Here is a 15,247-nt window from a genome sequence, read left to right on the forward strand (position 1 = left end):
GATTTGATTCTTTTATGTTAAAATAAGGATTTTTCAGAAGTAATTACGATTGTTGTGTATACATTCGCAAACTTCGTGGAGGTGATTATATTTATCTCCTATTGTATGTGGATGACATGCTTATTGCTTCTAAGAGCAAGGTGGAGATAGATAGGTTAAAAATTCAACTCGGTCAAGAGTTTGAAACTAAAGACTTGGGCACTGCAAAGAAAATCCTGGGTATGGAGATTAGAAGAGAAAGATCAAATCGAAAATTGTTCTTGAGTCAAAAAGGCTACATTGAGCGGGTTATTGAAAGGTTTGGTATGTACACGTCCAGACATTTCACAAGCAGTCAGTGTTGTCAGTAGGTTCATTACGAACCCAGGTAAAGCACATTGGGAGATAGTGAAATGGAAATTACGGTGCTTAAAAGGTACCATTGACAAAGGTTTATGCTTTGGTGGAGATACATGTCAAATAAGTGGCTTTGTTGACTCGGATTATGCTGGTGATTTAGATAGAAGAAGATCTACTACTGGTTATGTGTTTAAAATACATGGGGCTCCAATTAGTTGGCGATCAATGTTACAAGCTACAGTGGCTCTATCTACGAAAGAAGTCGAGTATATGGCTATGGCAGAAGGAGTTAAGGAAGCAATGTGGTTGTGGGGACTTCTAGATGATTTAGGGTTAAAGCAAGATTGTGTGAATCTGAATTGTGATAGCCTAAGTGCTATTCACTTGGCCAAGAACCAGGTTCATCATGCTCGTACCAAGCATATAGATGTGAGGTATCATTTTGTACGGGATGTCATAGAGGAGGGTAGTATTTCTCTTATAAAGGTGCATACAAATGAGAACCCTTCAGACATGTTAACCAAAGTTGTCTCAGGAAGCAAGTTTCAACATTGTTTGGAATTGCTAAGTATTGTCTTATGTTAGGCATTACATGGAGAAATAAATGGAACTACGATCGGTTTGATCCCGGTTAAGGGTACGTAGGCAGTCATTGTAAAAATGGTACAACCGGATACGAATTATGCAATTTGTTCATCAGTATTTTGAATGTCTTTAAATTATGAACGAGGTGGAGAATTGTAGAAATAAGTGTTATTGGTTGTGAGATTAATTCTCCCTAATTTGAGGGGAAGCATTAATCATAATAGTAAGAGGAATTGTAGGAGTAAATAATGTGCGTCATTGTTTTCTTAAAGAACATTCCTTATTAGCATTCCTAATTTAGGGCTTACATTATTATATAATGCTTAGGTTGTAACGTTGTTTAATAATGTACGCTCTGATACCAGAATTGTAGAAATAAGTGTTATTGGTTGTGAGATTAATTCTCTCTTTATGTAATCGGTACCATTATCAGACCGAATAGTTTTTAGCTTTCGACCTGTTCTATTCTCAACCATTGCTCTCCACCGCTTGAAAATGTCGAATACTTCATTCTTATGCTTAAGAAAATAAATCCAAGCATATTTAGAATAATCATCAACAAATGTAACATAATACTTGGAAGCTCCCTTGGAAGCAACTTTAGCCGGACCCCAAACATCTGTATGCACATAGTCTAACAATCCTCTGCTTTTGTGGTTGCTTGTAGAGAACTTTACCCTGTTTGCTTTTCCATACACACAATGCTCACAGAATTCCATTTGTGGCTTCTTCATGTTCTTCAACAAACCTTGCCCACTAAGCAATAATAGACCCTTTTCTGACATATGCCCAAGGCATATGTGCTATATCCTGGTGCATTCTGTTTGGTCTTTACTTCCACATATTCCAACTGCTAATTCACCTATAACAGTTGTCCCCAAAAGAGGATAAAGATTAGCATGACGAATTCCCTTCATCACTACCAAGGAACCACGAACAACTTTTAAAACTCCATTCTCCAAGACTATTTTGCATCTATTTTTCTCCAACAACCCAAGAGAAATAAGGTTCTTTCGCAAATTTGGGATGTGTCTCACATCCTTCAAGGTTATTATTGTTCCATCATGCATCTTGACTCGGATAGTACCTAACCTGACAGTCTTACAAGCATGATCGTTTCCCATCAAAACAGTACCACCATCTAAACTCTGTTAAGTTGAAAACAACTTCCTGTTTGGGCACATATAGTAAGATGCTCCTGAATCAAGCATCCATTTACCAGATATCTCATTGCATGGTTCTGAAACCGAGTAACAATAATCATCCTCTTCATTTGAGACATAACTCGGCTCTTGTTTTTCTTGTTGCTTTCCTCTGGAGTTGCCGTTGTTGTTTTTCTTGAATATTACCCTCTTATTTTGGCAATTAGCTTTAAAATGACCAAGCTCACCACATTTGAAACATGGTCTTTCCGCAAGAGGTCTAGCTTTTGATCTAGACTTTCCTCCCTTGCCGCTTCCTCTTTCATTGCTCCTTCCTCTATTTGCAAACAATCCTTGTGCTTGTTCATTGTATTCTCTCCCATTACTAGACATTATTCCACTTGTAGCGACCTTTCAAAGGTCATCCGCTAAAAGCAATGTTCTAGTCTTATCCATGGTTAGAGTATCACCCACAAGCATTAATGTTTGAACCAGATTTTCATAGGACTTCGGTAATGAAAGCAATAACATCAGTGCTTAGTCTTCCTCATCTACCTTCACATCTATATCCTTCAAGTCTGATATAATCCTATCATACTTATTGATATATTCCCGGATTGAGGTGCCTGCTTCCATCTTGCATGTATACAATTTGGATTTTAAGTAGATCTTGTTTGCTAGAGTTTTCGTCATGAAATTTGACTTTAACTTTGACCACACGCCAGCGGCCGTTGCTTCTTCATATACCAAGAAAGCAACATCCCTCTCTAGGCACAAGATTATAGCTCGCTCGTGCTTCAAGATCTAGTTCTACCCAATCCTCATCCTTCATGCCCTCGGGTTTTTGTTCTTTTCCTGCTAATGCCTTGTGCAACTTTTCTGAAATTATTTTTTATCTGCATTCTCCAATTATTTTTCCCATTAAAATTTTCAATCTCGTATTTTCCAACTTTTACCGTTCCATTAGTAGAAGCCATTATAATTACTTTTATATAAAAAACTTTAACCACTTAAGGTTTTAACGTTGGCTCTGATACTAATTGTTAGAGCTCTAGCAGCGGAAATGTGACTTCTAGTAAATAATATGAAATCGAAAACTCACAAGAATTATAATATTTTAGGAGTCAACAAATAACCACTATGAAGGAAATAATAATTGTAAGAAAATAAACTTTTTTTTAACCTTTCTTGATGTGGATGGTGTTCAAAATTATTAAACAACATTACAACCTAAGCATTATATAATAATGTAAGCCCTAAATTAGGAATGCTAAATAAGGAATGTTCTTTAAGAAAACAATGACGCACATTGTTTACTCTCCTACAATTCCTGTAACTATTATGATTAATGCTTCCCCTCAAATTAGGGAGAATTAATCACGCAACCAATAACACTTATTTCTACAATTCTCCACCTCGTTCATAATTTGAAGACATTCAAAATACTAAACGAACAAATTGCGTAATTCGTATCCGGTTGCACCATTTTTACAATGACTGCCTACGTACCCTTAACCGGGATCAAACCGATCGTAGTTCCATTTATTTCTCCATGTAAAGCCTAACATGGGATAATACTTAGCAATTCCAAACAATGTTGAAACTTGCTTCCTGAGACAACTTTGGTTAACATGTCTGAAGGGTTCTCATTTGTATGCACCTTTATAAGAGAAATACTACCCTCCTCTATGACATCCCGTACAAAATGATACCTCACATCTATATGCTTGGTACGAGCATGATGAACCTGGTTCTTGGCCAAGTGAATAGCACTTTGGCTATCACAATTCAGATTCACACAATCCTGCTTTAACCCTAAATCATCTAGAAGTCCCCACAACCACATTGCTTCCTTAACTCCTTCTGCCATAGCTATATACTCGGCTTCTTTCGTAGATAGAGCCACTGTAGCTTGTAACATTGATCGCCAACTAATTGGAGCCCCATGTATTTTAAACACATAACCAGTAGTAGATCTTCTTCTATCTAAATCACCAGCATAATCCGAGTCAACAAAGCCACTTATTTGACATGTATCTCCACCAAAGCATAAACCTTTGTCAATGGTACCTTTTAAGCACCGTAAATTCCATTTCACTGTCTCCCAATGTGCTTTACCTGGGTTCGCAATGAACCTACTGACAACACTGACTGCTTGTGAAATGTCTGGACGTGTACATACCATAGCGTACATTAAACTGCCAACTGCACTAGCATAAGGTACATTATCCATGTATGCCTTATCTTCTGCTATAATGGGAGATTGTTTACCAGAGAGCCTAAAATGTGGAGCCAATGGAGTCACCACTGACTTAGCATCTTTCATCCCAAACCTTTCATCAACCCACTCAATGTAGCCTTTTTGAATCAAGAACAATTTTCAATTTGATCTTTCTCTTCTAATCTCCATACCCAGGATTTTCTTTGCAGCGCCCAAGTCTTTAGTTTCAAACTCTTGACCGAGTTGAATTTTTAACCTATCTATCTCCATCTTGCTCTTAGAAGCAATAAGCATGTCGTCCACATACAATAGAAGATAAATATAATCACCTCCACGAAGTTTGCGAATGTATACATAACAATCGTCATTACTTCTGAAAAATCCTTGTTTTAACATAAAAGAATCAAATCGCTTGTACCACTGTCGAGGAGATTGTTTCAATCCATAAAGTGATTTCCTCAAGCGACATACCAAATTCTCTTTACTCTAAACCTTAAACCCCTCAGGTTGATACATATAGATTTCTTCATCCAAATCACCATGTAAGAAGGCTGTCTTCACATCAAGTTGTTCCAGCTCAAGATCTCCATGAGCTACAAGACTCAACAGCACCCGAATAGAAGTGTGTTTTACCACTGGAGAAAATATCTCATTGTAATCAACACCTTCTTTCTGTGCAAATCCATTGGCCACTAGCCTAGCCTTATACCTTACTTTATCTAGCTTGGAAGGATCCTCTTTCCTTTTGTATACCCACTTACAACCAATAGCAATCTTTCCTATAGGCCATGGGACTACCTCCCATGTCTTGTTTTTATGAAGAGATTGCATCTCTTCTTCCATAGCAACCAACCAACTCTCACTATCTTTGTCTTTGATAGCTTGTTTGAAGGTGACCGACTCATCATCCTCCACCAAGAGTGCATATTCTACCAAGTTTACTAGCCGAAAATGTCTCAAAGGTTCGTCTGACCCAAACTTCTGAACTAATTTATAATTCCTCTTTGGCCTAGTAGATGCCAAAGAATCCTGCTGTTGTTGTTGTAGTAAATGTACATTTTCTTGCTGAATCTCCTTATGATCAAGCTCATCCTCCTCCTCATCTTGAGTAACACTAAGATGCTCCATCTGAACATGACTAGAACCTTGTTGGTTTCTAGATTCTATCTCCACCACTTGAGTATTTGTAGTTATTCCAACATCACCATCATTAGGAAACATAGATTTCGATAAAGCTACCATTGATTTTTCATCAAACGTCACATCCCTGCTGATTACAAATTTAGAATCTTCTATGCTCCAAAGACGATATCCCTGAATCCCTTTTGGATACCCCAAAAAGATTGCTTTCTTGGCTCTTTCATCAAGCTTGTTATCCTTAACATGATAATAAGCCGTGCATCCAAAGACTCTAAACCTCTCGTAATTTGCATGTTCACCTGACCACACTTTATAAGGTGTGTCTCCATCTAAATACGAATGTGGGGATCGATTTACTATATAACAAGTTGTAGCAACCGATTCTGCCCACCATTCTTTGCCTAGCCCAGAATTAGAGTGCATACACCTTACCTTCTCAAGTAGCGTACGATTCAGTCTTTCTGCGACTTTGATAAATTAGAACAGTGTAGCATAGTTTGGCAATTAATTCGCAATTTGCTCTCCAATTCAGGCTAGTCCTCTAATGAGGAATCTGGATTTAATTCTTGTTCCTCCTCCTTTACAGTCTACTCTATTACCCAAAACGTAGTGCTAAATTTGTGCGCATACAAATTTTAATAATAATAACTGCATCCAAATTATACTTTTTTGAGACTACGGACATCTACAAGAAAAGAGCTAAATTGACTAAAATAATTGAGAAATATCAATAATGAAGTCCGGGGAAGAATTTAGGACATTGACTAATTCCATCTTTTGCAACTCCCATCAAATGTGCTCTAACTCTAGTATATGAACCACTCTTTATTCGTTTGCAAAAGTTGCATTGCCAAGTATAACTACCCCCACCTCCACTCATTTTTTCCCCTTTCACAACATATTTCCACAAAGGATAATAACAGAAATCACCCTCTTCATTTGTAGCATCACCACTTACATTGCACGAATCAGAGCCACTAGCCCCGCTACTAGACATGATTGAACTCTTCAAATTCAAACAACCACAATTAAAGATTTATAAACTCCATCAAATTCCAGTAATCAAATTCCATCACAGTAATTTCATCAAGATTTATAAACAACCACAACCAATACAATACAATACCAGTAATCAAATTCCATCACAGTCCATCACAGTATTCTCATCCACACCAAACAATCGTTCTTTTTTTTTCAATTTTTTATCAATACATTTCTCTCGCTCTAAAATGCCAAAAAAATAAATTTAGTGGGACAGTATAAAATAAACTAGTTGATGAAGAATCAAAGAAAGCAAATCACGGCTATTAAAAGGGTTCAAAGGTTAGTCATATCTTCAGTCTTCTGCAGGGTATTTCACTCTTTCTCTATTCAACCATTTCTCAAACTTCTTTCCTTTTCGATACTTTCAGATCGAATATATTTTCTCAACCATGGTTACCAATACAGTAATCAAATTGAAATCAAATATCCATCACAGTCCATCACAGTAATCAAATTGAAATCAAATATCCATCAAATTCCAGTAAAAATAAATGTTAAAACAACAACTCAACAAGATTAAAAATTTAAGATTAACACTAAGATTAAAGGTTAGAACAAGATTAATATTAGGATTTAGGATAAAGATTGAAAATACCTGAAACAAAATCAAAAAAATCGATTTTTAGGGAAGCACCACAGGTCCACAGCAGCTGTCGAGTGTTTGAGGAGCACTGGAGCAGACCACAGCACCACTCTGTGAAGCCGTCAGTGGCGGTGGCGTGGTGGAGGAGCAGCCGTTTTAGGGTTAGAGGAGCAGGCGTGGTGGACTGGAGGCGTGACCGCGTGAGTCCAGTAACTCAAAGTGAGATTTGAGATGAGAGTAAGTGAGAGTGAGAGCTGAAAATCCGTGACCGCGTGGTAGAGGGGTTTATTTCTTCAGTTTTTTCAATTTTTTTTTTTTAAAAACGACACGTGTCCCTAGCCGTGTCCGTCGCGTGTCCATGCCGTGTCCACGTGTCCGAAAAAATATTAAAAAATTGGACACTTCATTTGACGTGTCGGACACGGATTTTCGCGTGTCCGTCGCGTGTCCGTGTCCGACACGTGTCGGACACGCAACACGTCACACGCCAGCCGTGTCCGTGTTTCGTAGTTTAGTAATCAAGTTGAAGAACAAAATTTCAATTAAAACTCTTAGTTGGTTGGAAGCATTCCCAAGTTGTGCATTAAACGCTGCAGCCAAAATATCTCACTTATAGTGTTTTTTTACTTAAATTTATAATTTATAACTATTACTAAAACAAAACACGGCTGACATCATCACCTTTTAAAATGGCTTACGTGTTGCTTTTTCCCCAAAAATTTTCCCTCTAAAATTTAATGATGACGTTGTGTTACTATAATTATTTTTGACTTACTACTTTCTTATTCTGAGTATATTATTATTCTTATTAATTGTTTTTTTAACTTTTTAAGTCAAATCGTATTTAATGTATTAAAAAATTATACATTATATTTCATTTATTTTAATTATTTATAAAATGTTTTCAATTTATTTATTAAATAAATATTATTTAGAGTATTAGATATTTTGAGATGGTTAAAACATAATATAGTTTTATTAGCATTTGTTTTTGTTATATATACTCTTGGTTACTTAAATACAATGATTAATTCTAATATAATTTAGGTTGTGACTATCTTTATATAAGTCACTTATATTTTTCATGAGAAAAATTATCTTTGTTGTTTAAACTTATAAAATAATTTTATATATTTCTATGTATTAATATTTGATTTTAAAGTGTGTTATTAATAGTAATAATATTTAATACTTATAAAAATTAATTTAATAGTTATTTTTGTTAGCAAAAATTGGTACGTTATTTTTTATTAAAAAAATTCATAATTTCGTATTGTACCCAAGGTACGAACCATTTGCTCTTTTATTCAAATAAAAAAATAAAATTATAAATATAATTATATTGTGCACAATGCAAAATAAAATATAATGTACGAAATGTATATAACTGTTTAGAGAGAAACGAAATATAACTATAATTAGGGGTAAAAGTTTGGTTTTTGGTTTAGATTCGATACAATTTCAAATCAAATCAAATAAAATTCGGTTTTGATATTTTCAGTTCAAATCCAAATCATAATATTTATAATCCAAATTGAACCGAACCGGATTTTAAAATACCAATCCAAATTGAACCGAATAGACCAAATTGCTCCGATTTGTATATTTTGCACCGAAATCAAATTTGCATGTATTGTTTCAAACTTATTCTTTCTAAAGCTCCTAAATAAATATTAATAATTTTAGGGTTATTAATTTCAAGAAGTAAAAAACTTTTATCAAAATTCTAAACATAAGGGCAAAAATTCAAACAAATCAAATGGAAGATATAACATGTCTTTAACATTTTGTTTTTTTCGGCTTTTCAGTTTTGTTGGACCCTAAATCGAGTCCAAACCTAACACCGAACTATAATTAAAATCCAGTCCAAACCAAACCAAATTTAAAATATAGTCAAACTAAATTACTTATTCGATTTGGTTTGGTTTGGTGTTCGGTTTTTCACCAAATTACTTACACCCTTAACTATAATATACAAATATGTCAGAAAATTTGATAAAGCCATGCATCGCACGGGTATTATCTAGTTATTTTACAACATTAGAACTGACTTACTTATCCAAGTTGGTCAGGGAGCATACAAGTGGTACAACTAGTTCATGGTTCAAATCCCTAAAGCAACAAGGTGAATTTTATTTTATTTTATTTTATTTTTTTCTTATTTGCCAACCTCTATAAATAGAAGCTTTGCCTTCCCACAAAAAAGTGTGTAATATATTACTAATGTTATCTAACTGAAAAGAGAGATTGAAAAATATTTTCAAGTCTCTTATTTTGTATCAAAGTTATTTAATTAATGAATTTCTCTTATTCTTCCTACTTTGTTATGTTTAACTTAGAGTAATTTTATTGGTGGTAACACGTATTAATGTCTTTTCATATTATTTTTATGAGATTTGAAATTCTTCTTAACTTGTATAACATTATTAATGAGTATTTATGTAAAATAGTTCTTATTTTTACATTTATATAAGATTAATTTTATTGGGCACACTTAATCATTCTTGTATAAGTTAATGATTTAAAATTAATTGAACTTTGTTTAGTTAGTTTTATTAAGAAACAACTAATAATAATAACCGCATCTAGTTTTATTATTAGAGTTTACATAATGGTTGGTGAAGTCTTCCTAAAATTAAAGCAGTTAATTCATTAAAACTGAATTAATGAATACTAGGGCTTTACTATCTTGGGTACAAATAGTAAGCTAATATAAAAGAGTTGACAGGGGATTTACGATTTAAAATAATCTTGACAATGGCTAAAATACATGTTGCTACTACTTTCTCATATTGATTTACTATCTTATTTACTTGTCAAATTTTATTTTCTTATATTAAGCTTACTTTATTTTTAAGTTCTTAGTAATATAAATCACAACTTATTTCCCCCTATCTTTTTACTTTGCAAATTTTCTATTAAAGTATGTAATTTAGAAGTATTTTTAGAATTAGTAATCACAATCTTATAGGGATCGACCCATATTTGCCACTTACGTACTGTATTTAGCAAGTTGTTACAGGGCAAAATATAATTTAAATTTGTGCGCATAAGACAACGTCTTGAAAGTGTTTACTTGTGGAAAATGGTAAATGATATTAAGAGATTTGCTGGAATCCGGGTCATTAATGAATAGAAGAGACAACACAATGACTTTATAGTATCTCTCCCATAATCATTATTGTGTCTGATATACGCAGACATTGGGAATAGGAAGTGGTTTCACCTTTTTAAGAAATGTCAGGCCTTACATTAAATACATGGCTTTAAACCAATGAGAGAAGGCCACGTAGGGAACTATAGTCGTCTTCACACGAAACCCCAAGGAGGAGTAATGATTAGTATAATGGTAATATCATGAAGGACCAAAGTGACATTCTATTAGACAATGAGTAGAAAAAGACAAAGACATAATCAGAGTATAAATAGCAACCTTGAACATTAAATACCAGGTATTTAATCTTCAATGGTGAAAGCATACACTATAACACAAAGAATTATTTGATATATCTTAGGCCTCATGCCACAAACAAGCCCTAATATCAATGCTTCATACTAAGAGTCACTTTGCACTTGGGCAACAGTTTATTAGGCATACATTTGGGACACTTACTGGCTTGAGCGTTAGAGAAGGTCCCCATAAAATGATCTTGGCACTCCTAACCCTTGTTATTTGTCTAGGAACAAAAGACATTAGAGTGATCTTATTGCAAGGTTGGAAAGATAGCAAGAATAAACCTCAAAACATCCAACATTAACCTATCGTAAGGCAAAATCCTCAAGTCGTCAGACTTAGTCATCAAATTAATTGTATCCACTCCCATACAAGAACAATATATAAACAAAAAATAATACACTAATATAAAATTCAAAACTTTGTTTATCTCTCATAAAAAAGTTTGATAAAACAAAATATGTGCAAAGTTGTACATAATATTTTTAGACCAAAACAATGGCAAAAAATAGTATCATTGTGTTTGATCAAACTACTTTAATTCGATTTAAAAAATTAAAAGCTATTTGGATCAGAACTAATTTTAATATTAATTATGTACTTGTATTAAAAATAAATATTACTTTAAATAAAATTTAATTATTAAAAATAATTTTTTATTTGATTAAAAATTTTAATTAAATTAATATTTATTTTATTTAATAATTATTAATAATTTTTACTTTAATTTGATTTTTTTAACTAATATTTATTTTTTTAAATTTAATAAATATTATTTTTAAAATTTAATTAAGATTTATGGCATAAAATTTATGAGTCATATTGTTTCGATGTTGAAATTTAGTTGAGAAAGTATTTTTAGAGAGAAGTTAATGAGATGAAAGTATGTAATGAATAAAGGAAAATATTGAAAATTCAGTTTATAAAGGGTGACAATATAATGAAAAATGTGAAGTTAATTAATAGAATCCTTTATTTAAGCAAGATTACAACTTAAAATATTCATTTCCCTAGGAAACATACTGCAATAAATACAATTATTTCATTTGATATAGTGATTTAAAGATGATGTGTATAAATTGTATGACGGTATGGTTAATTGGAAAAATATATGAGACCATATTTTTTTATGTAATGCTAGGGTAATCATCCAAGAAAAATTAATGTTTTCAATTTTTAGACCTCGACCATCAACTATATTTTTCAAACTATATTTTTAAAATTTTTAAAAAAATAAGTATTTTATCAAATTATTTTTAATTTTTAGTTATCAAAGGCAAGAGATTAGAGTTATATTTTATACTTTTATAAGACCCAATTATAATGTAAGACTCCACACATTATCCCACATATATTCAATATGATTTAATTAGTATAATCTTCTTATTAATGAAGTACATATGTTGAAGCAAGCTTCATACACGCAAAGCAAATAAACAGATAAAAATAAACATTGAATGTAAGGACAAGTTTATAGCATAAGGAATTTCTTGGTGTTCAAGTTATCTAGTTTCCTTTATAAAGAGCACTTCTTGATTCCCTTTAGTTTTCCTTAATATACAATCTAATTATCATTAACTTGTGACATCAAAATTTGTAATAATCTTTGATCATATAGCATAATCACTAAAATTATGGTTAAGCTAACCATAATTGGAAGGATTAGAGATGGGTTGCCATTAGCACAAGGTTTAAGGTATGCTAATGAAGATTACAACAACACACCATTTTACAAGCAATATATTGAATTCATCCTCAAAGAGATTTCAAGGGGCTCTTTAACACCTAATCCAAAGATGACTATTCGTCTAGATCATCAACATTCATTCAAGTATTTGATTCCTCCTAAATCCCCTTTGTTAATTTCGTTTTAAATTTGTTATTTATCCGATTTTGTATGACTAATTAACTATGTAATTTGTAAATGATGGTTGTAAGTTGTTTGGTTGCTTGTGGTGTTTGCTTCATCACATTATGTGACTCTTCATATCCGAGAATACTTGCTTTCCATTACCTTGAAGAATTGAGGCAAGAATTGGAGAAGTTTTCAAGTGAAGAACTTATTGAAAAAATTTCAAGACCATATAGTTTTGTCAAGTTTGGTAAGCAAATCTTAATATTTGTTTCTAATGTTTATTCGTTACCTTAACAGCATGTTTCGTATAGTGTAAATTTTTTTGAAATGTATCATGTCATTTTCATGGTAATGAAATTTTGATCATAAGAAAAAATTTTGTCACAAATTTTCACTACCACCTAATATCACATTTATTAATGATAATGCATTGGAATGTATTTTCTGAAAAAACAAAAATGAGATTATTAAAGGAGAATAAACATAATCATTGAACTTGACTTCCTACCAAAATCATAGTAACTTCCCATTACCATGCTAACCATTACCATACAAACCATTACCAAACGGGCGTACATACCATTTGTGTGAGATAATGTAACAATGTTATGTGATGATCAAAAATTGCTATATATTCATGGGGAAAATTGTAATTGTCTTTGGTTAGTTTTAAGAATTTTATAATATTTAACTTTTATAATTTATGATTTATCTTAAAAAAATAGGAAATGACTTTTAAAATTTATGACAACATGACGCAAAAATAAAAATAAATTTCAAGTCAGTATATCTAATAGATACTATTTAGTGTATCAATTGAATTTTACCACCACCTTAAAATATATTATATATTCTATCGATATCAATCTTGATATTAAAATCCAACACATGCCAAAGTTTTATTTAATCTATAACAAAAGTTGACAACTTAATATTTGTATTTCTACTAATGAGTAATGAATATGTAGGCAGTGTTATTACCAGTATTAGGAAGCAATACATAGACACAAGAACACAAGCTAATCTCAAGAAGTTAAATGCTAGTCATGGGCATGAGTTGAACATCTTAATAGAAAGCATATCTACTATTGTAGAAAACAGGAAACAAATGGGTAAATCTTTTTCTTTTTTCTTCTATTTTAAATTTATAATGATCTATTTTTGAGAGAAATTATAAACATTTTATTTTATTTAATGCATAATTGTTATTGTTACTAGATTATATGGAGAGAGTTGTGATGGCTCCTCAAGTTGTTTCACCTATTTGGGGCTCTAAGCGTCTTGAGGTATACTTAAATGGAGTATTAGCAAGCATTTCTTCAATACTAATTTATCTATTATCCACACTATATTGAATGATTATTTTCAATTACACTTGTCGTAATCATATTTATTTTTCCGACATAAATAATATTTATTTTTCCGACATAAATAATAAGGATAAATCATATTAAATTTTCAACGAAAATTCAGCAAATTACATGTTTGTTTCATGATGTATATAAAGCTAGATGTTTTTTTTATCATATATAATATATATTTATATATAATATTCAATGATATATTCACACCAAATATGTATTACAAATATTAAATTAATGCATTTGATTTGTTAGAAGTTAATAGTAAAATTGAATTAACAACACTTCATGCATTTGTATATGGCGGTCAGGTAATAGTTATATATATATACTAGAGAAAATATCTCTCTACAAACATAAGACACAATTTCGACCACCCAAAACAGTCGCAAATCAGTCGGTATAGAGGTATACCGACTGAATTCCGACTGTTTCGAGGTAGTCGGATCAAAATGGTTGAAAATTCACTTTAGTAGGAAAGCAGTTGGAATTTTTTACTAACCATGGTTAGTCAGAAAATTAGTAGAAATTCCGACTACCAAGTTAGTCAGAAAATAGTAGGAAATTTCCGACTAATTTCTGACTATTTAATAGTAGGAAATTAGTTGGAAAATACTATTTCAGAATTTATCCCGAAATGACAAGAAAAAACACTATTATTAATACTCCCTCATATTCACCACAACTGTCTCATTTTTTTTTTCACTCTATTCAATGCACTTATTCAATACTTAATATCTCTAATTGTGTATAATTAAAAATTAAGAAAAGTTGATATGAATAATCCTAGCATTAAGACGAATCAAACAAGATTCCATTTGACTATATTTTAACTTATATATTAATAATAAAATACAAAATTAAGAATAAGAAATAAATAGTACCCAAAAAGTAAATGGGACACTTGTAGTGAATAGGAGGGAGTATTATTATTATTATTATTATTACTTATAGTAGTGCATTATTAGTCGTATTACTGTATCATTAGTATAATATTAGTTGTATATGTACATTACTACTCGTATTAGTGGATTATTAGTACTTTATTAGTTATTTAGCCGTATTAGTTGTATTAAATTATTATTAGTTGTATTAATATATTATTACTCGTATTATTTGTATTTTTATGTTATTATTATTATTATAATATTATTAGTTGTATAAGTATATTCCTACTCGTGTTAGTGCATTAGTACTTTATAAGTAATTTAGTTGTATTAGTCGTATTAGTGCATTATTAGTCATATTAGTGAATTATTAGTCGTATTATTATTATTATTATTATTATTATTATTATTATTATTATTATTATTATTATTATTATTATTAATTTTTTTTTGAAGAAAAAACATTTCAATTTCATCAAAATCCAAGTCAAAATACATCAGAGTTTGATTAAGCCATCGTGCAATATTGCATTAATATGAAAACAGGTACCCACCTTCTAGGAAGGGTTGTACCAGATCACCCTTTCTGTGTGTACACTATGGCAACCTCAGAAATTATTATTATTATTATTATTA

The 15,247-nt window shown here is 31.6% G+C and overlaps 1 protein-coding gene across 1 annotated transcript; it reads left to right on the plus strand.

The window, feature by feature from the left end:
• The first annotated feature begins 12,095 nt into the window (after positions 1 to 12,095).
• On the plus strand, positions 12,096 to 13,820 carry LOC130825873 (25.3 kDa vesicle transport protein SEC22-1). The gene is made up of 4 exons (XM_057691322.1): positions 12,096 to 12,339; positions 12,447 to 12,610; positions 13,332 to 13,475; positions 13,582 to 13,820. Exons 1-4 carry the CDS (start codon positions 12,143 to 12,145, stop codon positions 13,716 to 13,718), a joined length of 642 nt encoding a protein of 213 aa, XP_057547305.1. The 5' UTR covers positions 12,096 to 12,142; the 3' UTR covers positions 13,719 to 13,820.
• The last annotated feature ends 1,427 nt before the right edge of the window (positions 13,821 to 15,247 follow it).

The sequence above is a fragment of the Amaranthus tricolor genome, chromosome 10, assembly GCF_026212465.1.
Source record: "Amaranthus tricolor cultivar Red isolate AtriRed21 chromosome 10, ASM2621246v1, whole genome shotgun sequence".
NCBI lineage: Eukaryota > Viridiplantae > Streptophyta > Magnoliopsida > Caryophyllales > Amaranthaceae > Amaranthus > Amaranthus tricolor.